The sequence below is a fragment of the Bos taurus genome, chromosome 18 (genome assembly GCF_002263795.3).
Source record: "Bos taurus isolate L1 Dominette 01449 registration number 42190680 breed Hereford chromosome 18, ARS-UCD2.0, whole genome shotgun sequence".
Lineage (NCBI taxonomy): Eukaryota > Metazoa > Chordata > Mammalia > Artiodactyla > Bovidae > Bos > Bos taurus.
This window is the reverse complement of record NC_037345.1, coordinates 58779182-58805769: the sequence shown is the minus strand read 5'-3', so window position 1 is coordinate 58805769 and position 26588 is coordinate 58779182. Positions and strand designations below refer to the sequence as shown.

General features: G+C 44.2%; 1 protein-coding gene across 26 annotated transcripts; it reads left to right on the top strand.

Annotated features, from left to right (window-relative positions):
* The first annotated feature begins 1515 nt into the window (after window positions 1-1515).
* Window positions 1516-25502, top strand: LOC785630 (zinc finger protein 480-like). Of its 26 annotated transcripts, none has more exons than XM_059877160.1 (6): window positions 1800-1840; window positions 3755-3826; window positions 5678-5742; window positions 6363-10406; window positions 13636-13762; window positions 21693-25502. In XM_059877160.1, the coding sequence occupies exons 4-6, from the start codon at window positions 10371-10373 to the stop codon at window positions 23618-23620; spliced, it is 2091 nt and encodes a 696-aa protein (XP_059733143.1). In that variant the 5' UTR covers window positions 1800-1840; window positions 3755-3826; window positions 5678-5742; window positions 6363-10370; the 3' UTR covers window positions 23621-25502. The 26 variants fall into 26 exon arrangements, 25 of the variants coding, with proteins under 25 accessions (XP_024835038.2, XP_059733143.1, XP_059733139.1 ...); XM_059877156.1 differs by lacking the exon at window positions 3755-3826 and adding an exon at window positions 2486-3342; XM_059877166.1 differs by lacking the exon at window positions 3755-3826 and having other exon boundaries at window positions 1800-3342; window positions 6363-6501; window positions 10324-10406.
* The last annotated feature ends 1086 nt before the right edge of the window (window positions 25503-26588 follow it).

The window sequence follows — 26588 nt, the reverse complement described above, 5'->3', positions numbered from 1 at the left end:
TTCCAAAGGGCAGAACAGTTGCTAATCAGAGAAGGATGCTCACGTCGGGTCAATCGTGTCCAACTCTCTTGTGACCCAATGGACACAAAATGGGTTGCCATTTCTTCCTCCAGGGGATCTTCCCGACCCAGGAATCAAACCCAAGTCTCCTGTACTGGCAGGTGGATTCTTTAACACTGCACTGATTAGGAGACCAGACCACCTAAGACCCTGCACAAAACTTAAACTTGTCACCAACCCAGTCCTTTTTCAACTTTGCAGAGGAAACAAGAATACAAGACTGTTACTGCCTTGATCCTTAGCATATATCCCTAGCAGGTGATATAACCTCTCCCTACTCACCAGGGAGAGTCCCTAAAGTGTTCCCTTTTAGCCTCACACATATAGAAAGCCACTCTTATTCCTCCATAACTCTGTCTCTGTGTTTGTATTTCAAATATTTCAGTTTGGCATTTGTGCACAGAAAGCCAAGATTTTGGCATCAGTATAACCTCTGGGTTCTGGTTCAACCCAGACCTCTGACTTGTTGATTCAGAGGAACGTCTTTCAACACATACTGATGTCTCTAAGATGTGACAGGACTGGACACAACACAGCCCAAGGGAACACGCAGCGCCCCTCACCAACATTCTAAGGTACATACACCGAGGTTCTCAGGCCTTTGTTGTTCCTTCATTATTATTGGGCTAATATTCCTAAGATTCCATTTTTAAACTATTACATGTGTATTTATCTTCTTTGACTTTTCTTGGTATTATAGCTTATGATGACAGAGTTGAAGCTCACTTCAGATCCTGTAATTATGGAAAAAAGCAAAGATTAAAGAATTCTCCCACTTCACTTCCAGGAAAAGACTTACTGCCAAGAGCCACCCTTCCCCATTATCACTGATTTGAGACCCCACTAGGCCCCCTGTTTCCTGGGAAAAAACCAGACACACCCTCCACAAATTCCCAGTCTATGCCCTATCAGTGATGTGTTGTTGTTGCTGTTCTTTAGTCGCTCAATCACGACTGACTCACTGCAACCTCGTGGACGCCAGGATTCCCTGTCTTTCACCATCTCCTGGAGTTTGTTCAGACTCATTGAGTTGGTAATGCCATCTAACCGTCTCATCCTCTATCATTCCATTCTCCTCCTGCCTTCAATCTTTCCCAGCCTCGAGGTCTTTTCCAGTGAATCCGATATTTGCATCATGTGGCCAAGGTATTGGAGCCTCAGCTTCAGCATCAGTCCTTCCAATGAATATTCACGGTTGGTCTCCTTTCGGATTGACTGGTTTGATCTCCTTGCTTTCCAAGGGACTCTCAAGACTGATCTCCAGCACCACAATTCAAAAGCATCAATTTTTCCATGCTCAGCCTTCTTTATGGACCACTCTCATCACATTTTTAATCACATCCCTAGCTGACTACTGGAAAAACTCTAGATTGTCTATTGTTGGCAACGTGATTCCTTTGCTTTTTGATACACCATCTAGTTCTATAATAACTTTCCTTCCAAGAAGCAGTTGGTTTTTTTATTTCCTGGATGCAGTCCCCTTTAGCAGTGATCACAGTATTGAGCTGTTTCCTCCGCCCGCTGCACCGCGCCGCCGCGCCCCTCCCGCCGCGCCGGGACGCCCCGCCCCTCCCGCCGCGCCGGGACGCTCCGCCCCGCCCCTCCGGGCAGCGAGGTTCCGCCTCACCTTTCAAAGGCCCTATGCTGGTCCGGCTTCTCTCCACCACCCACCCACTGACGGCAGGGCCCCGCCTGCAGGCCGTTCAGCTATTTGTCTGCTGTTGCGCGCACCGTGACCCACGCGGAAGTGGAGAGCGGCGAGTGGAGGTCCCAGCGCAGCGTGAGTTTCTCTCTTTGGAGTCAAACTTGCCTCTCGCAGTCTCCTTTTCTTTGTACCCCGGGTCTGAGGGTCGCTACTGACTCTACATCCCCTCTCCCGCCCCACCACCCGCACCAAATTCAGACGTCTCCGTAAGCGGCGAAGGCCTTTTAAGCCTTTTGGTTTAAAAATCCGCACTGAAGCCGGTTCCTGCTTTTGGAACACTGAAACGCTGCGTTTCGCACCTTTTTCCAGCTTAAAACCGTTTACTGACCTCAGTGATCCCTCTACCCTTTCTGCACCACATAACAATTCTATTTAGGCGAGGTGGTTTATTCGCTCCACGTTCTTCAGCCTCTCCTTCTTGGGCCCTGGAGGCCTCGCCGGAAGCCCCTCTCCCAGAGAGGCCGCGTTCTCTCCGCAGTCTTGGCATTCTGGAGAGCCCGCCCCGCTCCTGAGACCCCCTCCCTCCCAGCCCTCTGTACTCATGTCTCCTCAGGCCGGTCCTTCTGCCCTTCAGAGTGACCTTTCCCCTGATCCCTGGTCGGGGGAGGTGACCTGAGCCAGCCACGGGACACCCATGGTTCTTCGGCCCCAAATACCACCCGCTGGAATTTGGCTCTTGCGGGAGGGCCTTTCTTATTCAGTCTCCTACCCTGTAAATAGTGGGCGGAAGGCGGGATCAGGAGAAGCAGAGACAGCGACTCCTAGAGAAATGGAAAATTGAGAAAAGCATGGACAAGCGATGGCAGTGAAAAGGATTGTGAGAAACTTGGAAGAGACAGCTTCATGAAAGAGAATGAGCCTTGAAGGGAGCGGGTGAGGAAAGGAGAGAACTTCAGAGAAAAGCATGGTCTCTGGAGAGTTAAGGGTGAGCAACATAGGGAGGTCTGGTTGGTCATTCCTACTCTTTGCGAGCCCTATATCTCCCAGAGTTTTCTCAAATCCATGTCTGTTGAGTCCAGGGATGGTATCTTACCATCTCATCCTCTGCCGCCCCCTTCTATAGCCTTCAAGGGAGAGGGTATGTAAATCAGGGGTCCCAAAGAGGGCGACAGTGGAGACGCAGTGCACACAGACAGCCCGCGAGGGGATACAAGAGTTCGGACCTTGGCTTACAGAGCAACAATATCCTAGTGGGAGAGAAAGGGGACTCCTAGAGATTGGAGGAGCTGAGGGAAAAAAGCGAGCTGAAAGGAAGCATAGCCACTTGGGGGTGCCAGAGAGTTGGCAGGAAGGGCGGGCAGAGATGGAGGATGAAAGGCAGAAATCCAGGGAGATTGAGGATCACCAGGGAGGTTGGAGAGAAAGCAACTTGAATGCGAACAGATGGCAGAGAAAGGCGGGATGGGAGACAGGGAAGAAGTAGAGAGGGAGGACACGCACAGCAGGAGAGCAGAGATGAGAGCAGAGAAAGGGACATGTAGAAAGAAGTAGGGAAACAGATCAACCAAATGAAGTGTAAACAGCTAGTGTGCAGGTGATGGTGGGGACTAGATCCCGAAGAGTGCTGAATCAGTTGGGTAAGAATTATTAAGTTGTTATACATTGATTTTTGGCTTTAAAATCTAATGCAAATCTTGCTTCTTTAAATTATACAGATACAAATGAGAATTGCAAAACTTCTGTCTGTGAGGCATGTGTATTTTGTAATTATTTGTATTAAAAGAGCATGCATGTGTAGAGCCGGTTGAGGTGGGGGCTGTGGCAGTGACTTGATTCTCTCAGGTGTGGGTCACCCCCTTCCCTATTCCTGGTGAGGAGTAGAGGTTATGTGAGAGAAGAAATGGGGCAAGAACTGACTGACTCTTACTACATGATGCCTTTTCAAGGAACTTTAAACATGTTCTTTGTGATGGTATTACTTTTGGCTTTCTGCACTCTTTACATTTAATTATTTTTGTAACTTGGGATAATGATTTGTTCGTTCAATAGCGACTTTCTTGTAAACAATTCTGGAGATTTGTCTCACTTGGGACAACTTGGATGAATGTAGAGAATATTAAGGTAAGTGAATTAAGACAGACAGGGAAAGACTGGTATTATATGTCCTTCCATTATATGGAATGTAAAAAAAAATGAAACTCACTAGTACCAGAGGGTAGGATGGTGGTCATCTGGGGCTGGAAGGCCAGGAAGATGGGGAGATGTTGGTCAAAAGCTACAGACTTTGAGTTGTGAAATGAGTGCGTCCTGGGGAGGTATGCGCAGCATGCTGACCATAGTTAATCCTGTTCTGTTATTGCATGCTGGGAATTTGTCAGGAGAATGCTTCGTCAGTGTTGTCACCACACACAGAACATGGGAATTTGGAGGTGATGGATGTGTTGGTTAGTGGTTTGTGATAAATATTTCACAGTGTACACGTGTCACAGGGTGTATGTACACATATGTACACATAACATGTAGAACTGGACATGGAACAACAGACTGGTTCCAAATAGGAAAAGGAGTACGTCAAGGCTGTATGCTGTCACCCTCCTTATTTAACTTATATGCAGAGTACATCATGAGAAACGCTGGGCAGGAAGAAGCACAAGCTGGAATCAAGATTGCCGGGAGAAATATCAATAACCTCAGATATGCAGATGACACCACCCTTATGGCAGAAAGTGAAGAGGAACTCAAAAGCCTCTTGATGAAAGTGAAAGTGGAGAGTGAAAAAGTTGGCTTAAAGCTCAACATTCAGTAAACTAAGATCATGGCATCTGGTCCCATCACTTCATGGCAAATAGATGGGGAAACAGTGGAAACACTGTCAGCCTTAACTTTGAGGGGCTCCAAAATCACTGCAGATGGTGATTGCAGCCATGAAATTAAAAGACACTCCTTGGAAGGAAAGTTATGACCAACCTAGATAGCATATTCAAAAGCAGAGACATTAATTTGCCAACAAAGGTCCGTCTAGTCAAGGCTATGATTTTTCCAGTGGTCATGTATGGATGTGAAAGTTGGACTGTGAAGAAGGCTGAGCGTCGAAGAATTGATGCTTTTGAACTGTGGTGTTGGAGAAGACTCTTGAGAGTCCCTTGGACTGCAAGGAGGTCCAACCAGTCAATTCTGAAGGAGATCAGCCCTGGGTGTTCTTTGGAAGGACTAATGCTAAAGCTGAAACTCCAATACTTTGGCCACCTCATGCGAAGAGTTGACTCACTGGAAAAGACTGATGCTGGGAGGGATTGGGGGCAGGAGGAGAAGGGGACTACAGAGGATGAGGTGTCTGGATGGCATCACCGACTCTATGGACATGAGTTTGGGTGAACTCTGGGAATTGGTGATGGTCAGGGAGGCCTGGCGTGCTGCAATTCATGGGGTCGCAAAGAGTCGGACACGACTGAGCGACTGAACTGAACCAAACTGAACCCTTTCATTAGTTGGTTCTCCCCCATCAGACACGCTCATCAGTTCTGGTGTGGGGCCTCACCCCAAGGATGTGCACAGGCTGCAGATGATTCCGATCTGGATCCTGCATTGAGCACTAGGGCTTTTAGCTCCACTTCTGAGACTAAGATCAGGCCCTGGGGGAGGGAAGGGCGCTCTGCTTTCAGTGGGGCTGGACCAGGGCCTGCTGTGTGACCTGAAGTAGATTGTGGGGTCAGTGGAGGTACCCCCTGCTGCTGTGTGCATGAGGCCTCACAAGGAGGGGAATGTGATCTGAGGGAAAGTGTGGGAAAGTCCCATGTTGGACTCTGTGCAGGAGTTGCCTGTCCTGAGTCCCTCCTGAGACAGTGGGCACAGAGGACTGTCTGTTCCTCATGGTGAGGGCTTCCCTCTGTGTGTGGTTGGGACTCAGGTAGGGGATTTGTTGACTCTAAACATTAAATAGCATGTTTTCCATCTTCTTGATACCCCATGAAGACTCACGTTACTTGAGGAAGCCCAGAAGAGGAGGAGGAGGAGAAGAAGGAGAGAACAGGAGTCAGGTATGGCTCTTTCTCAGGTAAGGTCATATTCTCAGTGGATTCTCACACTGCCTTCCTGAAATGGCCTTCTCTGGACTCGCTAATCATGTCTGACTCTGGAGTGTCCTGTCTGACTCCTGTACATGCACACTCACCTGGGGCCTTCCCTCAGGGTCTGTCGTCTCCACTTAGATCTCGTCTCCCCATGACCCGGTGACCTGGCCCTTGTGAGGAGGCTCCCCTGGGCACTGTCCTGGGCAGGGCTTCACATCCATGGGTTGGAGATGGGGTTTCAGTGCTGTTGGGCAGCAGGGATTGCTTTGCTTAGGGCCCACCTGGATTCCCTGTCTGCCCTCTGTCAACCAGGGTAAGGAAGCTGCACACTAGATGTGAGGTATTAACATGCACAGTACGTGCTAAAATCTGGAAAAGAGGCCAATAAGGGGAAATCAGATCTGAATTTTTAAATAGCATTTAAAACTAAATGAGGACCTCCTTGAAAATCTGAAATATTTGGAAATGGAATGGAAAGTTCAGAAACAGACCTCAGGTCTAGAGAGTATTTCATTACAGTGTCTACTTTAAACTATGAAATATAGTTGGCTAATTAGTTTTTCTTCTTTTTTGGCCATACAATGCAGCTTGCAGGGTCTCAGTTCCCTGAGGAGGCATTAAACCCGAAACCCAGTGGTGGAAGTGTGGGATCTTAACCAGTGAACTGACAGGGAATTCCCCCAACTTTCCTAATCTTCATGCAATATTTGGTTATGGAGTAAAAAGGTAAACATTGGATTCTGTTAATAACTACCTCCCTTACGTTAAGGATAAAATCATATTACTTTTTTTTTTTAATATATTTAAAAAATATATATCGGCTGTACTGATCTTCATTGCTGCAGTGGCTTTTATCTAGTTCTGGTGTGTGGTGGCCACTCTTTAGTTGCAGTGTATGAGTTTCTTATTACAGTGGCTTTTCTTATCTTGCAACTCAGATTGTAGAGCACGCTGGCTTCAGTAATTTCACCTGCTGGGCTCTACAGCTCTTGCTCAGAAATTGAGGCTCATGGGCTTAGTTGCCCCTCATCATGTGGGATCTTAACGGATCAGGCACCACAGGGGAAGCCCTCGTATTATTTTTTAAATCTGTATATTATTTTCTGCTTGTATTATTATTATTATTATTATTATTTTTTTTGAGCTAGTATAAGATAATGTCGAGGACTTTCCTGGTGGTACAGTGAGTAAGAATGTGCCTGCCAGGGTAGGGTGCACGGGTTCCATCCCAGGTCCAGGAAGATGCCTCAGAGCAACTAAGCCCATGTGCCACAACTACTGACTGTGTTCTATAGCCTGGGAGCCATAACTCCTGAAGCCCACACACTCTGGAGCGTGTGTTCAAAAACAAGAGAAGCCACTGCAACGAGAAGTCCGGGCATTGCAGCCGTAAGTACAGAAAGTGTGCTCACAGCAACAAAGACCCAGCAAAACCAAAATAAATAAGCTTTAGAAAAGACAGAGAATGCTGACACATTACTGAAGTGCAATTAATTGCTTTTTAATGTCCTAAAGATGCTGAAATACACATGAATAAAAGAAGACAGGAGTATTATCCCAGAATGTGTCAAAGGCATCTTTTTGGAGAAGGGAACGGCCACCCACTCCAGTATTCTTGCCTGAAAATCCCATGAACAGAGGAGCATAGCAGGCTACCATGAGGTCACAAAGAGTCTGACATGACTGAGTATCTAAACAATAAAAACCTCCACACACTGGAGAGTGAGCTCTGAAAAACAAAACTAAATTTCTGATTTACCTCCTGCAGATTCTTCAGTGACTTCCAGGTACTTTTGGAATAAAGTCCTAAATCCAAAGACCTTGTAGAAAGCAGCCTCTACCTGGCATCACCGCTCTTTTTGCTGTGTCCCAGTCAGACTGACTGGCTTTCTGTTCACTAAATACCTTCCTGCCTCAGAGCCAGCACTCAGGCTGTACTCCCTGGTTGCATCAGTCTTCCACTTCCCACCTTGCCAATCCAAGTGTTTCTCCCTCACGGATACCTTGTCTGATTTATTGATGTAGGTCAAGACTTTCTGTTAAATCTTCTCTCAGCACCAGGCCTGTTTCAGAGCACATATAACGATAGTGATGTTAAAATTATGGATGTAATTGGCTGGCTGGCTGCTAGATGGTAAGCTCCATCATGTTCACTGCTATATTCCCACTTTGGGGCCCAGAGTTGACGCTCAGTAAATTTTGATTGAAAGAAAAAAGTAAAGACAACTCTTCCTTGTTTCAACCAGTTGTGTGTTTATGTGTGCATGTGTGAGTGCATGGATCTGTAATTCCATGGTTTTATTACAGAACATCATCTCATAAATACGTTTTATGCTTTGTAGCGGTTGAAATTGTATCTTAAGTGTTTTCCACGGCCTTAAGTTTTTTCTACCTCAGCACATGACTGATGGAAATAGTGGTAAGATTATTGACATTGTGTGGGTTGGTGGGGAGAGGGGGTGACCCTATACAGTAACCATTTATTTGATAGTCGTGTCTGCCTCTTTGCGACCCAGTAGACCATAGCCCTTCAGGCTCCTCTGCCCCTGAAATTCTCCAGGCAAGAATACAGGAGTGGATTGCAATGCCCTCCTCCAGGGGGATCTTCCCCATGCAGATATCAGCCCCATGTCACTTCCATTGCAGGCAGATTCTTTACTGCTGAGCCTCTGGGGAAGCCCAGATACCTACATATTATACTGTATATTATACTCTTGCCTATTATTCAGAAGGAGGCAGATAGTAAATTAATTTGTGAATATTTTTTTCTCTGTCTATAATGTCCATCATTTCTTGGCTGACAAAAGATCTGGGATTCTACACCTTCATTGCTCTTCAGCTTTCTTGAACTTGTTTCAGGTATTCTCAGAAAACTCTCTGTGGATACACTTTCATGCTCTGCATTGAACACTGAGGAAGGATTTCTTATCCCTTCCTGTAAAGATGGAGATTTTTGTCACTTGGGATAGCTTGGATGAATGTAGAGAATATTATGCTAAGTGAATTTAGGACAGACAGGGTAAGACTGATATTGTATGTGCTCGCTTATCTGTAGAATGTAAAAAAGTGAAACTCACTAGTACCAGACAGTGGGATGGTGGTTATCTGGGGCTGGGAGGTGGGGAGGTTGGGGAGATGTTGGTTGAAAGGTACAGACTTTGAGTTGTAAAATGAGTGGGTCCTGGGGAGGTGTGTGCAACACACAAACAACATGGGAATTTGGAGGTGATGGATGTGTTGGTTCGTAGATTGTGATAAATATTTCACAGTGTCACATGATCATATGGTGTATGGTATATATACATAACCCTTCTCATTAGTCTCAGTAAAGCTGGAAAACAAGAAAGTGGGAGGTGGCCTGGGCTTAATCCTTCACTAGTGCTCAACCCAGGCTTCACATGAGCTCATGAGGCTTTTTGCCCGGGCATGTTTCATACCCCTCCCCCAACAGACATGCTCCTCAGGTTCTCGTGTGGGGCCTCGCCCCAGGAATGTGCACAGACTGCAGATGATTCCGATCTGGATCCTGCATTGAGCACCAGGGCTTTTAGCCTCCACTTCTGAGACTGAGATTAGGCCCTGGGGGAGGGAAGGGCGCTCTGCTCTCAGTGGGGCTGGACCAGGGCCTGCTGTGTGACCTGAAGTGGATTGTGGGGTCAGTGGAGGTACCCCCTGCTGCTGTGTGCATGAGGCCTCACCAGGAGGGGAGTGTGATCCGAGGGAAAGTGTGAAAGTCCTGTGTTGGTCTCTGCCGGAGTTGCCTGTCCTGAGTCCCTCCTGAGACAGTGGGCACAGAGGACTGTCTGTTCCTCATGGTGAGGGCTTCCCTGCGTCTGTGGTTGGGGCTCAGGAATGGGGTGTGATGACCCTAAGCATTCAGTTCAGTTCAGTCACTCAGTCATGTCTGACTCTTTGCGACCCCATGAATTGCAGCACGCCAAGCCTCCCTGTCCATCACCAACTCCCAGAGTTCACCCACACTCATGTCCATCAAGTCGGTGATGCTATCCAGGCATCTCATCCTCTGTCGCCCCCTTCTCCTGCCCCCAATCCCTCCCAGCATCAGAGTCTTTTCCAGTGAGTCAACTCTTCGCATGAGGTGGCCAAAGTATTGGAGTTTCAGCTTTAGCATCAGTCCTTCCAAAGAACACCCAGGGCTGATCTCCTTCAGAATTGACTGGTTGGATCTCCTTGCAGTCCAAGGCACTCACAAGAGTCTTCTCCAACACCACAGTTCAAAAGCATCAATTCTTCGACACTCAGCTTTCTTCACAGTCCAACTTTCACATCCATACATGACCACTGGAAAAACCATAGCCTTGACTAGACAGACCTTTGTTGGCAAAGTAATGTCTCTGCTTTTCAACATGCTATTTCGTTTGGTCATAACTTTCCTTCCAAAGAGTAAGTGTCTTTTAATTTCATGGCTGCAATCACCATCTGCAGTGATTTTGGAGCCCCCAAAAATAAAGTCTGACACTGTTTCCCCATCTATTTCCCATGAAGTTATGGGACCAGATGCCAGCATGTTTTCCACTTTCATGATAGACCTCTGAAGACTTGTGTTGCCTGAGGAAGCCCAGAAGAGAAGGAAGATGAAAGAACAGGAGTTAGGCATGGCTCTTTCTCAGGTAAGGTCATATTCTCAGAGGATTCTCAGTCTGTCCTTCCTGAATTGCCCTTCTCTGGACTCGCTAATCATGTCCGACTCTGGAGTGTCCTATCTGACTCCTGTACATGCACACTTACCTCGGGGCCTGTCATCTCCACTTAGATCTCGTCTCCCCATGACCCAGTGACCTGGCCCTTGTGAGGAGGCTCCCCTGGGCACCGTCCTCGACAGGGCTTCTCACCCACGGGTTGGAGACGGGGTCTCAGTGCTGTTGGGCAGCAGGGATTGCTTAGGGCCCATCTGGATGCACTGTCTGGTCTCTGTCAACCAGGGTAAAGAAGCTGCACCTGGAGTCAGAGGTTCATATGCAGAGTATGTGGTAAAATCTGGAAAAAGGAACTAACCAAGAGAAATTAGTTCTCACTTTTTATAGTACATTTAAAACTAAATGAGGACCTCCTTGAAAATCTTAGTGTTTCAGAATTGAATGGAAAGATCAAAAAAAGACCTCAGGGCTGGAGAGTGTTTCATTACATCATCTCATTTAAACTATGAAATATAGTTTGCTAATTTTTTTTTCTTTCTTTTTTGGCTGCACAGTGCAGCTTGCAGGGGTTAGTTCCCTGAGTAGTGGTTCAGCCTGAAACCCGTCAGTGGAAGTGTGGGATCTTAACCACTGGACCGCCAGGGAATTCCCCAACTTTACTAATTTTGATTTAATGTTTTATTATTGGAATAAAATAGTAAACTCTGAGTTAATAACTGTATACCTAAAATTAAGAATAAAGTCACATATTATTTTTAAAATATATTTATTTGCTATACTGACTCTTCATTGCTGTAATGGCTTTTATCTAATTCTGATGAGTTGGCCACTCTGTAGTTGCAGTGTGCGAACTTCTCATTGCCATGACTTCTCTTGTCTTGCAGCCCAGGCTCTAGAGCGTGCTGGCTTCAGTAGTTTCACCTCCTGGGCTCTGGACCTCTGGCTTAGAAATTGAGGTTCACAGGCTTAGTTGCCCCTCAGCATGTGGGATCTTCTCGGACCAGGCAACAACCTGTGTTTCTTATATTGGTCAGTGGACTCTTTACCACTGAATCTCTGGGGACACCCTCATATTATTTTTAAATACAGATATGTTATACAGATGGCATTAAAGTATTTTGTGTATTTTTTTCTGCTCGTACTACTTTTTATGTTCTTAATAGTATAAAATAATATTGAGGACTTCCCTGGTGATAAAGTGGATAGCAATGTGTCTGCCAATGTAGGGGACACGGGTTCCATCCCAATTCCTGGAAGATGCCGCAGAGCAACTAAGCCCATGCCCAAAAACTGCTGTGGCTGTGCTCTGGAGCCTGGAATCCTTAACTACTGAAGCCCACATGCTTGAGCTTGTCTTCTGAAACAAGAGAAGCCACTGCAATGAGAGCCTGGGCACTGCAGCCACAACTCCTTGCAGTGCAGCCACAAGTAGAGACAGCTGGGTCACAGCAACGAAGGCCCAGCATAACCAAACCAGATAAGCTGTAAAAAGGAAATAGAATGTTAACAAACTTACTGAATCAAACTTACATTTGATTCATTTTTAATGTGCCAAAGATGCCAAAATACACATGAATAGGAGAAGGGAATGGGCACCCACTCCAGTTTTCTTGCCTGGACAATCCCATGGACAGAGGAGCCTGGCAGGCTACATACAGTCCATGGAGTCCCAAAGAGTCTGACATGACTGAGCCAACTGAACAACAACCTCCTCACAAAGCAGAGTGCTGAAAACAAACCTAAATTTCTAACTTTCCTCTTGCAGATTCTTAAGTGATGTCCAGTTGCTTTTGAAATAACATCCTCAATTTATAGGCCTTGCAGAAATCAGCCTCTACCTGGCATCACCCTTTCTTCATTCCCTACTTTGCAGTCACACTGGCTGGCTTTCTGTTCAGTAAATATCTTCCTGCATCAGAGCCGGCACTGAGGCTCTTCTGTCTGCTCACAAAACTCTTCCATTTCCCACCTTGCCAATCCTAAGTGTTTCTTCCTCACAGAGACCTTGTCTGATTCTTGATGTAGGTCAACACTTTCTGTTGAATCTTCCCTTAGCACCAGGCCTGTTTCAGAGCACATATAACAATAGTGATGTTAAAATTATGGATGTAATTGACTCGCTGGCTGCTGGATGGTAAGCTCCGTCATGTTCACTGCTGTACTCCCAGTTAGGGACACAGAGTTGATGCTCACTAAATTTTGATTGAATGAAAGAAAAAGATAAAGACAAGTCTTCTTTTTTCAATCAATAATGTGTTTACATGTACATGCATGAGTGCATGGATGTACATGATTTTATTACAAAACCATCTCATAAATACGGTTTATGCTTAGAGCAGTTGCAGTTGTATCTTAAGTGTGTATTCAATGGCCTTTAATATTTTCTACCTCATCACATGAATAATGTAATTAGTAGTCAGATTATTGACATTGTGTGGGTTGGGTAGAGGGGGTGACCCTGTACAGTGACTATTCATGCTGTTCCATTGCCCTTCAGCTCCCTTGAACTTGTTTCAGGTATTCTCAGGGGACTCTCTGGGGATGGTCTTTTAAACTGTTACTTAACTCTTTAATTCCTTAGGTTCAGTTGTCTCTCCCAACCACCTGAGCTCAGGTGCTATTGCCTCATTTCTTAACTGTTTGATCAGAGCTATTTATTAGAGTGACAGAGTTTTCTCCCCAGTAAGATGGACACAGATTTTTCTCTACTGTTGCTGTTATGTTGATGACAAGTTCATATGGGTAAAGTCTTTAGAGTAATGCTTAGTTTGTATGAAGTGTTGAGACACCTCTCGTGAGTGTGATGATGACATCCTCATCACAGTCTGTGTTCTTTTAAAGCCACTGTGGACTTTGTCCTCTCTGAAGACAGCAGTCTTGCTGTAACTCATCTAGATAGTGAATGTCACTCAGTGTGTTGAACGTAACACTTCTGCATCAATGACCCACTGTTGATTGTAATCTGTATATTTTTCATGTCTTGTCCACACCCATGATGAATTCATGTTGATTGGAGGATATCATCATCTTAGAAAAAATAGGAAACTAAATTAGAGAGCAACAATTTCTCCATATAGATTTGCATGGATCTATCAGAATATTACTTCAGCTGAATTGACCTCACTTGTCTCACCTCTTCTCCTTTTCTGTGAAAATAATGACCCTCCTCAGGGCCCGTTGGTGACATGTGTTTTCATTTCAGGCACAGTTGACCTTCAAGGATGTGTTCATAGATTTCACTCCCGAGGAGTGGGACTGTCTGGACCCTGCCCAGAGGACCTTGTACAAGGACGTGATGGTGGAGACCCTCAGGAACCTGCTGTCTGTGGGTGAGGATCACGTCCCTCTGAAGTAGGGATCTACTTTGGGGTATCTCTGCATTTTCCCTCACTGTGTCTTGGGAGCCCTGTTTTTCTTGACTGAGCTGAAAACCTTGTTCACTCAGACATGTAAGGCTTCATGATTGGCATCAGGAGGTTAAACTTGTCTTTCCTTCTGATGACCTGCCCACTGTGTGATACACAAGGAATTTTTCCAGAGCTTGAGTGTTTATAAAGCTGATTTCAAACTTTGAAATATCCAGTTGCCTATTTTATATCCCTTTGTTCTTGGTTCGTAACTCTTGGAAAGGAACTAGATAACTGATATATACTGTACTGTATAGTATACTGTTCCCTGTGCGTTCAGAAGGAGGCAGATAGTAAAGTAATTTGTGAAATATTTTCTGTCCATCATAATGTCCTCATTTCTTGACTGACAAAAGAGCTGGGATTTTCCACCTGCCAATGCAGGAGACACAGGTTCGATGCCTGGTCTAGAAGATCCCACATGTCACAGAGCAGCTAAGCCTATGGGCCAGAACGACTAAAGCAGCACTCTAGTCCTGGAAGCTGCGATTACTGAGCCCACATGGGAGAACTACTGAAGCTCGTGCACCCAGGAGAAGGCAAAGCAAATAAGAAGCCCGTGCACTGCAACTGCAGAGTAACCCCTACTTGCCCAACTTCAGGAAAAGTCCAAGCAGCAAGGAGCACTCGCTGCAGCCAAAATGAATGAATAAATAAAATTATTAAATATAGCAAATGTATTTATTTTAAAAAATGAAAATTTGGATTCTGGAAGAAGCCAAGTATGACATTTCTTCTGAGCAGGAATTTCTGATTCTGACCTGAATCATAACTCTATTTTTGTAGCACGAGAAAGATCCCTGGATTGTGGAGAATGAGGTATTAATAGCAGAAAATCAGGTGAGTGGGAAAGGATCAACACTGTGATCCCAGGTCAGCTGTCACAAGGACAGAGAGGAAGCCACACCATTCATCATGTTTGGGAAGCTCTCAAAGTGTGAGAGTTCTGTGAGAAAACAGATATTTAGTGTTTATGAACTCTCACAGGAGACTTTTCTTCTCTTCAACTTCCTGCTCTGTTCTTTGATGTATGAAACGTTCATCACCCTCCAGTGGTGCTTTAGTGCCCACAGAGACAAAGACAAGGCCTTTTGGGTTGTTTTTTTTTTTTTTGGCTGTACTGGGTCTATTTCCTGTATGGCCATTTCTCTATTTGAGACAAGTGGGGGCTACTCTCTGCTTGCAGGGTGCATGGCTTCTCATTGCGGTGGCTTCTTTTGTTGTGGAGCACCGGCTCTAGGCACATGGGCTTCAGTAGTTTTGCTATAGGCTCAGTATCTGTCCTTCATCAGCTTAGTTGCTCCCTGGCATGTGAGATCTTCCCAGAACAAGGATTGAACCCATGTCTCCCGCATCAGCAAGCTAACTTTTTACCATGAGGCCACCAGAGTGTTAGGGAAATTAAATAAATAATCCTGTTTAGGCTTCAAGACAAAGCAGTGCATTCCTCTGTGCTTTCCTCTAACCTGCCTGGACACACCCTGACTGTGAGTACCCTGACTGCCTGCTGTGAGTGCAAGGCTTGCAGCACCATAGATAAATCTGGACACAAATCTTCAGGTTGTAAACCCTTGAGATTGTTCAAAGAGGCTCTGAACAACCCAGCCCCAGGCTTAGGAACATCCAAGTTTCATAAGACAAAACAAACAGCATTAAGATGAAACCAGAGCTGCTGTGAGATTTTGCTCACAGATTGATGATATCGGTTTGCATCCTGGGATGATAAGCAGGAACCCCGAACTGCAGTGTTAAAGCCTCACCCATGGAGTGGACATGCTGCCTGGTACCTTTTCCCAATTGAAATTCCAGATGTGCTGTGTCCTGGGACTTCCCAGGGCTGTTCCAGTCTAGATGCTGGTCAGAAGCCAATTTGGTGATGTAGCCTCTGCTGTTTTTATTTCCTTGTCTTTTCAGTTCAGTTCAGTTGCTCAGTCATGTCCGACTCTTTGCGACCCCATGAACTGCAGCATTCCAGGCCTCCCTGTCCATCACCAACTTCCGGAGTTTAGCCAAACTCATGTCCATTGAGTCGGTGCTTCCATCCAACCATCTCCTCTGTCCTCGCCTTCTCCTCCTGCCCTCAATTTTTCCCAGTATCAGGGTCCTTTCAAATGAGTCAGCTCTTCGAATCAGGAGGTCAAAGTACTGGAGCTTCAGCTTCAACATCAGTCGTTCCAATGAACACCCAGGACTGATCTCCTTTAGGATGGACTGGTTAGATTAGTATATTGAAAGTCAGCTAGATAATTCTCTAATAAATACTGGGATATTTATTTGTATAGAACGAGTGGCTTATTTTCTTAACAAATCCTTGGAACCTGAGACGAAAGTGAAAACTTTTGGCAAGGCATTAATTGGCACTGTGAGCAGGATTTGTGAGACAAAATGCCACTCTTTAAGATTCAAGAGATTAAGATTGATGACATTTTCATTCCCACATGGTAAGTTTCACCTTATTACTCATTAGCTAATACATGGGACATCTTCTCTGGATTGTGTGAGAATTGGAACCGTAAATTAAACAGGGCTGAACCCTTAGTAGTTACTGAATGTTCGTGACTCTCACCCCTTGAGAAAGGATAAGAATCTGCCCTGCTGGATGAGAGGCTGGATCCTCCTCTCTCCTACCGTGAGGTACAGAAAGCGAACTTAAAACTGTCTTAGAGAAGTTACTGGAAAAATAATTATGTGATTAGTGAGGATGTTTGTCCATATTACAGTGTCAAAATCATATATTGGCTGATCAAATCCTCACTTTTTAAGTCGGCTCTCTATTGAGCCGGCCCAGAGCTCCAGTAGTGTCCCCCACTGCCCTTTCTCTCACCATTCTCTGTCCTGTTGTGGCCTTTCACCCCTCCCAACCCCTCTGTCTCCCTCTCCATCAGCTGGTCCCCTTCTAACTGCCCCTGTCTCTCAGAGGGGAGGATAAGCCCAGCTTCCCCCACTCCTGCCCCCAACTCTAGGAAGTTTATTTACCCCTTCAGATTCTTCTGAACAATCCAAGACCCCCATTTTCCCAGAGGGACAATCCAAGATTTTTATCAGGCTATCAGCGCTTGTTTTCACAGTCAATTTGAGCATTATTTGGTCTGTATTTTAGCTACAAAACTATGACTATAGAAAGGATAGGTAAGTTTTTTGACATAGGATAGCTGTGATATTCTCTAGACTCTGGATAAAACTGGTTAAAATGAATTTTTTTTTTCTCTTTGAAAGTGCACAAATGATTCTTTTTGCATATGGATTTGCTGCTGCTTGCTGCTTAGTCGCTTCAGTTGTGTCCGACTCTGTGCGACCCCATAGACGTCAGCCCACCAGGCTCCCCGGTCCCTGGGATTCTCCAGGCAAGAACACTGGAGTGGGTTGCCATTTCCTTCTCCAGTGCATAAAAGTGAAAAGTGAAAGTGAAGACGCTCAGTTGTATCCGACTCTTAGCGACCCCATGGACTGCAGCCTACCAGGCTCCTCCATCCATGGGATTTTCCAGGCAAGAGTACTGGAGTGGGGTGCCATTGCCTTCTCCAGCATATGGATTTAAAAGCAACTAACTCCTTGAAACAGCTAGCCTAGAAAAAAGCTTGAAGTTAACCTTTACCAGGGCATCCCAGATGACTCTAATTGTACAGAACCTGCCTGCAAGTGTGGAAAAGGTGGTTTTGATCCCTGGGTTAGGAAGATCCCCTGGATGTGGGAATGGCAACCCACCAGAGTGTTCTTGCCTGGAGAGTCCCATTGAAAGAGGAGCCTGGCAGGATACAGACCATGGGATCACAGGGCGTGACTGAAGCAACTTAGCACAGCACGAAACCTTTACCAAGTCCTTGATACATAACCCACTTTCCCTGAGGCCTTAACCTTGGGCAAATTAGAAATTCCAAACCAAGGGGAAAGACAAAGGTCAAAGAGACATTTTAAATCTCAGGCAGAAAACTATGGTCTCTGTCTGTCCATCTGTGTGTCTGGATTTATGCATGTCTCACTGTGTGTCTTTGTTTTTGGATAATATTGCTGAGGTTAGTTTGTAAGTGAGATCTAATTCACTTGGCTTAAAAAAAAAAAAAGTAAGCAGTTACAGATCAAACAGTTACGAGAAATTAACCTAAATGAATTTCAGAGGCACATGAACTGGGAAATATTCAACATTAAATATCTAGTAAAAACAATTGTTTGCTCATCTGAGTAAGACATGAGTTGAATTATCAAACTGTGTAATGCTTTTATTGTATTACACTGATTTTTGAGAGTTCAGTCCCTGGGTCAGAGTCGTACATGCCTGAAGTGACTTAGCACTCACATAGGCACTGATTACTGATAATTTCCTCTCATAGAGAAACTAAAGAGATTTTGGATTATTAATGAATATGTCTGCTGCTACCCTGAGATGTTCTCCATAAGAAGCAAATGTTTTTAGAAGTTATCACTGGTATTTATGGTCACCATGCTACAAAATGCTAATATAAAGGACAGTTCATGGTTGCTTAAGAAAAGTAAGATCCGTGTTTTTAGTAACAAAAGGTATGAGCAGTGAAATTGATTTGGGATGCTCATAGCAGTGAGTGGGAGCGAGCAGAAGCTGGAAGCAAGTTCCTAATTTCCCAGATCGAGACTCCTAACCCCTGGACCACAGGAGCCAACATTTAGGGCTAAGGTCCCTAGTGTGGCTTGCCTAGTCAAGAACAAATTCAGATGACGAGGCAGAAGATAGAGAATAAAGGAAAAAGTTTATTGAAAGGAAAAGTACATGTGGCAAGGCACACGGGCAGCCTGAGAGAGAGAGACGCCTTTGGGAAGTGTAAATTATTTACAAAGGGGCGGTTTTCCAGGTTTTCATCTTCCCTCAGGCCAATCACCTTGTTTATTCTCCCTGGTTAATTTGTCTCAGGACCCTCCGTGGAGTGTGCATGCACACCTTAGCCAAGTTGGATCTCAAAGTGAAGGCTTCTGGGAGGAGCAACACTCATTATGGCCTGGAATTATCCTGTGAGTTTTGACTCCACGAAACCTTTCTGGGCATGTGTAGTGTCTCCCTTAACAAACAGGGTTTTTTCCTTTCTTTGTCCTTGCCATAATTATTCCCTGAGATTAGAGAATGACTGTCTATTTACCCTGTTTTTGTTGGGTGTAAATTCCTCAACTGGAATTTACATTCCATCCCATGTATCTCTTATCTCAGGGAATGCAAAGGGGAAGATGACAGCATTCAAGACATTTAACATGAAGCCCATCAGGCTCCTACCAGAAAATTATATTTTTTTAGGGAGAAAGAAAGTAGGTCTGACTTACAGGTGGCTGTTTCTCAATGAACAAAATGATTTAATTAGGGAAAAGAGGGAGAGTTTTTATACAAAGTAGACCTCCAAGAAAAGAGGTCCTAAAAGGCCAAAGTCTTTATATGATCTGTAACAATCTGTCATTTGACCCCCATCAATGTTTTTGCTTGACTATGGGAAGCATGTGATGTGGTGTTTCAATGGGATCTATTTCCTCTTTGTCCCCCTTCTGTGCTGGATTCCATCGGATCCCTGCTTTTTGGTCTGTGTAGAACAGCGCTGACACCTCCAGAGATTATTTCGGGCCCAGCCTGTTTCTCTTCCTATTTGCTGCACTTGGGAGACCTCATTGGAAGAAGGGAAAGACTAGCAGCTCTTTGATTGCATTTGGTGTCTCAGATCCTACACAGAGCTGCCTTCAACCTGTCTTCCTGTTCAGAGCCCTCAGCTATTCCTGTTGTTACTTCTTTTGCCACATCCTTCAGGGGTGTGTGTAACAGGAATGTGGTTTGGATCTTCTGTGATTGTAACTCAGGAAACCTGTAAGGGCAGTGGATATTGAGGTCCTCTCTTAGACAGGACCTGAATTGATATCTTGTTGGTACTTTGGAAATGATTTCCAAGAGGGATGGCTGAGTAACACAGCCATCAGTTCTTGTGTCTGATCTGAAGTTTCCTTTTTACACTCCTAGAGTTCATTGTAACTTTTTGTCCTCTGTTCTGCCCAAGTGGGCCCTGGTGGTTCAGAGCATGTCTGAATCTGTAAGTCTCGGTGTCAGTCCTGCTTTTGCTCATTTACTTTCATGTTCCATGGAGTTGTGTACAGGAACCCTGTGAATCCACTACCTTTATTTGTAAGATTGAGGTTATTAGTGCTGTTATGTGGCATAGAATGTTGCCTGTTTTACAGAAAAGGTCAGAAGTTACTGGTTTTTTGGTTTTGTTGTTGTTGTTTTTTTCCCTGTGCCATGTGGCAGGTGGTATCTTAGTTCCCCATTCCTGGATGGAATCTGTGCCCCCTCCAGTGTATGTGCATAGTCCTAATGACTGGACCACCAGGGAATTTGCCTGAAAGATTACTTTTGCTTAAAGAATATATTTACTTCCTGTCTTGTTTATTGTGACATCTCTTTGTCTACTTTACATCTTGTATGTTTTTATTTTACTTTTCATTTTTGTGAGTGTTGTCTCTGACTCTGGTTAATAAGTTTTCAAATAATATTGGTTTTCTTCATACCAATACATTACATTTTTAAAATGTTTGGTTGCACTGGGTCTTTGTTGCTTCAGGGGCTTTTCGCTACTTGTGGCAAGCAAGGGCTACTCTCCACTTGCAGTGCACAGACTTCTCATTCTAATGCCTTCTCTTGTTACAGTGTATGGGCTCTATGCCTGTGCACAGTAGTTGTGACTCCCAAACTCTGGAACACGGAGTTGTGGCCTACAGGCTTAGTTTCTCCAACGTATGTGGGAACTTCCCAGATGAGGGATGGAACCCTTGTGTCCTGTGTTAATTACCAGGTGGATTCTTTACCTCTGAGCCAGAAGGGAGGCCCCAAAACTTGTTCCTTGACATGTATCTTGGAACCAATGAACTGGGTAAGTTAAAGTTACTGTATAGATAGGGAATTGCTCTACTGAATGACTTTTCTTTAAGTAGACAACGTTTCATTTATTAATATTTTGTTATTTAAAGATGATGGTCTTTATGTATTACACAATGTAACTGACATGAACCACTTGTCAATGTCTTGAAATGCCTATAGGTCTATCTATTGATAGATTTATAAGAGGTATTTAGGAAAGTTTTCTTTTTTTTTTTTTTCCCATTATTGTAGGGAATTTCATGAACAATTGTCAACTGCTATTTATGTTTTCCATTGTTCGTTAAAGTGCTTCTTTTTGATTATTTATCATTGCAGTGTATTGCCTGTTAATGAATGCTTGTTCAGTTGATCGTTCTGTCTGACTCTTTGAGATCTCATGGCCAGTAGCCTGCTAAGCTCGTCATCCATGGAATTTTTTTCAGGCAAGAATAGTTCAGTGGGTGCCATTTCCTCCTCCAGGGGATCTCCCCCACCTAGGGATTGAAGCTCCCTATCCTATGTCTCCTGCATTGGCAGGCTAATTCTTTACTACCAAGTCACCTACGTAGCCCTGTCTGTTCTTTACCATTTACTTATGTATAAGTATGCATAAAGTGTATACAATATGCTAAAAATTCTCCTCAATTATGAGACAGCAGTGTGTTTACTACCAAGTAGAATGAGTTTAGAAGTCATGGTGCGAAAATACCCTTTTCTTTGAGAACTGACATGAGTTTAGAAAAAAATAATATGGTCTGACTGTATCTTTAAAGCTAGGCTATCCTAAAATTAATTTGGATTACATATGATTGCTCTTTCATTTTTAAAGAGTTCTATTTATTTAGCTTTTCAAATATTTTTAAGATCATCATTGGGAACATGTGTAATCCTGTTCAGCATGAATATGCATTTTGGTATAATACCATGTATTTGGCATGAAACAATTTATTTATGAATTGTAATTGATAGGATGCATATGGTTTTTATATTTTGTAGATGTGTCTCAAATACGTATGATCAAGAAATTACAGGCAAAAGGAAATAGTGGTAAAGAAGAAAGTTTTCAAAGAGTGGTGTTTGGAACAGCTGAAAGCCATGAAATCGAAGATTTTTTCCTCAGGAAGGTACAAGAAAATATGCATGATTTTGAGTGTCTGTGGACAGATGATGAAAGAAATGACAGAGGAACGTCTACATCCCATAACAACAATCTCACCAATAGAAGAGATCATGATAGTAGAAGTGATGCAGGAAATAAGCCTGTTGAAAGGCATGGATCAAGCTTTCAGGATCAGTTGCAGATACTTGAATCTGAAGGGACAGTTTCTGAATGTAGTCAGGTTGTGGCGAATATCAACATTAGCGCCTCAGGTTTACCACCTCAGAGAACTCGTAGTGTCCATAAAGGCAATTCTCATAAACAAGAGAGTGCTGTTATACATCCCTCAGAACTGGTACCAGACCAGGAAGCACACAAGAAAAACACTTACAGTTGTAATGAGTGTAACATAACTTTTCTTCAGGACTCAGAACTCACTAGACATCAAAGAATCCATACAGGAAGAAAAGCATATAAATGTAACATATGTTGTCAGGCTTTTAATGATAAATCGACCCTTATAGTTCATCAGAGAAATCATACTGGAGAGAAACCATATAAATGTGATGTATGTGGCCACTGCTTTAAACAGCATACACACCTTCAATATCATCGGCGAGTTCATACTGGAGAGAAACCATATAAATGTGATGTGTGTGGAAAGGCCTTTAGTCGAAAAGCAAGGCGTACAGTTCATCAGACCCTTCATACTGGAGAGAAACCGTATACATGTGAAGTATGTGGCCATGGCTATACTCGAAGCACATATCTTGCAATTCATCAGAGGGTTCATACTGGAGAGAAACCATATAAATGTGATGTGTGTGGAAAGGCCTTTTTTGTAAGTGGAAGCCTTACATCTCATCGGAAAGTTCATACCAGAGAGAAACCATATAAGTGTGACGTATGTGGCAAGGCCTTTAGTGTAAATGGAAGACTTAAATCTCATCGGAATATTCATACTGGAGAGAAACCATACAAATGTGATGTATGTGGTAAGGCCTTTTGTGTAAATGGAAGCCTTACATCTCATCGGAAAGTTCATACCAGGGAGAAACCATATAAATGTGATGTATGTGGTAAGGCCTTTAGTGTAAATGGAAGCCTTACATCTCATCGGAAAGTTCATACTGGAGAGAAACCATATAAATGTGATGTATGTGGTAAGGCCTTTAGTGTAAATGGAAAACTTAAATCTCATCGGAATATTCATACTGGAGAGAAACCATACAAATGTAATGTATGTGGTAAGGCCTTTCGTGTAATTGGAGGCCTTACATCTCATCGGAAAATTCATACCGGAGAGAAACCATATAAATGTGATGTATGTGGTAAGGCCTTTAGTGTAAACGGAAAACTTAAATCTCATCGGAATATTCATACTGGAGAGAAACCATACAAATGTGATGTATGTGGTAAGGCCTTTCGTGTAAATGGAGGCCTTACATCTCATCGGAAAATTCATACTGGAGAGAAACCATATAAATGTGATGTATGTGGTAAGGCTTTTAGTGTAAATGGAAGACTTAAATCTCATCGGAATATTCATACTGGAGAGAAACCATATAAATGTGATGTATGTGGCAAGGCCTTTCGTGTAAATGGAGGCCTTACATCTCATCAGAAAATTCATACTGGAGAGAAACCATATAAATGTGATGTATGTGGCAAGGCCTTTAGTTTCAACGCAAGCCTTGCAGTTCATCGGAGAATTCATACTGGAGAGAAACCATATAAGTGTGTTGTGTGTGGAAAGGCCTTTAGACAAACTGCATCCTTTGCAGTTCACCGAAGAATTCATTCTGGAGAGAAACTGAGAGGGTAACATGCAGGAAGGACATGGGTCTCCAAACAGAGGAAATAGGCTGCAAGTGTCTTAAAATTCTGTGTTGCTATGATGACACCTGGTTCCACCTGAACTTAACTTTTCTCTAACCTCGAGCTAAACCTCGAGCATTTTTCTTATGGCAATGTTTTTCTTAAGCTATGTTAATGAAACTATGTAATTGCTTTGGAATTGGCCTTTCTTCAGAATGATTCTTCCTAAGACTATCATCAGATTTGACTATCATCAAACCATGGGCTGATGATAGCTCAACAAAACAGTATTCGTATCAGTTGTTTTATGGCTGGGGGATGACACATCTCTTGCCATCCTATCTAAAAAATGCATATTGTGGGAGAGGGGCCTGCTGAAACTCCCTCAGCCTTGAGGTGTCTCTCTTATCTGATGCATAACTTTCCAACCTACATAAAACAGCTTGCTAAAACTAGCAGGGAGGCACTCTCCATCCCCCTTCTGATGTCTATGTCAGAAGCTTTCTCTATCCCTTTTTCACTTTAATAAAACTCTGCTACACAAAAGCTCTTGATTGATCAACCCTGGTCCCTGGTCCCAAAGCTAAATCTTCAGAGATCATGAATCCCACACTATTCATGATAAGTTATCAAAACCTTACAAATGTAAGAATTGTGACAAAGGTTTTAGTGCACAGTCAGCCTTAACTCACCATCAGGCAGTTCATCCAGGAGAGAAAGCATAGAAATGTGATGTATGGCTGGTGCTTGAAATGACCATCATAGGAAGCATCAGATTAAGTCATAGTGGAGAAAAACGTTACAAATGGAACAACTGTGAGAAACAGTGCGAATGTAATGAGTGTGGCAAAGTCTTTAGTTAGAATTCAGGCCTTCTAATTCATCAGAGTATTCATACTGTATAGAAAGCATACAAATGAAATGAATGTGGCAAAGCTTCTATTTCATGTTCAGCCTTAACTGACCATTAGGCAGTTCATACAGGAGAGAAACTGAAGAGGAAAAGTTAAAATTTTACCTCCTTCTCCTTCTGCCTCTGTAACTCAGCTTGCTTCTTGCAAACTCTAAATCACATAGGTCTCAGAAAGTGGGAACTCACAATACTAGTAACTGGAGCTTATCCCATTCACCCTTGTTTGGTGAATGGGATTCTCTGAATGTGAACTGGACTTCACATTCCAGGATGTCTGGCTCCAGGTCAGTGATCACACCATCATGATTATCTGGGTCATGAAGATCTTTTCTGTACAGTTCTTCTGTGTATTCTTGCCACCTCTTCTTAGTATCTTCTGCTTCTCTTAGGTCCATACCATTTCTGTCCTTTATCGAGCCCATCTTTGCATAAAATGTTCCCTTGGTATCTCTAATTTTCTTGAAGAGATCTCTAGTCTTTGCCATTCTGTTGTTTTCCTCTATTTCTTTGCATTGATCACCGAGGAAGGATTTCTTATCTCTTCTTGCTATTCTTTGGAACTCTGCATTCAGATGCTTATATCTTTCCTTTTCTCCTTTGCTTTTCACTTCTCTTCTTTTCACAGCTATTTGTAAGGCCTCCCCGGACAGCCATTGTGCTTTTTTGCATTTCTTTTCCATGGGGATGGTCTTGATCCCTGTCTCCTGTACAATGTCCCAAACCTCATTCCATAGTTCTTCAGGCAGTCTTATCTATCAGATCTAGGCCCTTAAATCTATTTCTCACTTCTACTGTATAATCATAAGGGATTTGATTTAGGTCATACCTGAATGGTCTGCAATCGCCCTAGCCCCTGCAAACCTGCTTAATCATGCCTTTCCGTGTAGAAAAACGCTAACCCCTTTGTTCAGGGCTCAAACCTTGGAGTGTTAACTCCTCTGGGCCCAGCAGCATAATAAACCTGAGTTCTCCAACCTCCCAAGTGTGGTGCTTGGTTTCTCAAGTACTGGTTTGTGCAGCATTTCTGGAGGCCCTAGCTAGATTCCACCCATACTGGCCTCTTGAGCTGCCGGATTTGTGGCTTGGCTGAGTCAGAGCAGAGGATCCCCGAGTTGAATCAGAAGGCGCACCACCTCCTCATTCCAGATTCTCTTTTGGACCAGCATTCTGACTCCAGATGGCCAAACCCCAACTGGACTCACCAGGAATGGCCACAGGGTAAGGTAAGGCCACAGGGCCAGTCCCCAGTCAGGAGGTCCTACCCCAGTGGGTAGAAGAGGAGACAGATCACCTTGGGAAGGGAGTATCAGATAGGGAGACCTGGGAACTTGGGAAAAGGGACATATTGTGATAAACTGAGTGATTGTGTATGCATGATTGCTGACTGAAGGAAGTAAAACTGAGCTCCACAGTCCTCAGAGTACGGAGTCTGAGAGGGTCCAAAACCTGTGGTTCCATGACAACCTCATAAGGCTGAAAGGTGGTGCCAGTCTCTGGGGGATTTGATCCCTCCCTGTGAGGCTGGTCTAGGTCAGGGATTTATACCGACCTGCCAGTGATAAGATACGTCTTAAGTCTCCCTCGGGAGAGCAGCCAGGCGGACGAAAAATGAATGTGGACGACTGTGCGACCTGATTTTCTGGCGCTTAAAGCTGGATTGTGTGGCTTCACGGCCTTCAAGGCTATGGAGTCCAAGTGGGCCCTAGCTTGCAGTTTCGTGGTGACCTCATATGGCTCAAGGGTGTGTCAGCCTGTGAGACACATCCAGATCAAGGGTTTATACTGATCTGCCAATGCTAAGCGGAGAAGGCAATGGCACCCCACTCCAGTACTCTTGCTTGGAAAATCCCGTGGACGGAGATGGGAGCCTGGTGGGCTGCAGTCCATGGGGTCGTTGGGAGTCGGACACGACTGAGCGACTTCACTTTCACTTTTTACCTTCAGGCATTGGAGAAGGAAATGGCAACCCACTCCAGTGTTCTTGCCTGGAGAATCCCAGGGACCGGGGAGCCTGGTGGGCTGCCGTCTATGGGGTCGCACAGAGTCGGACATGACTGAAGTG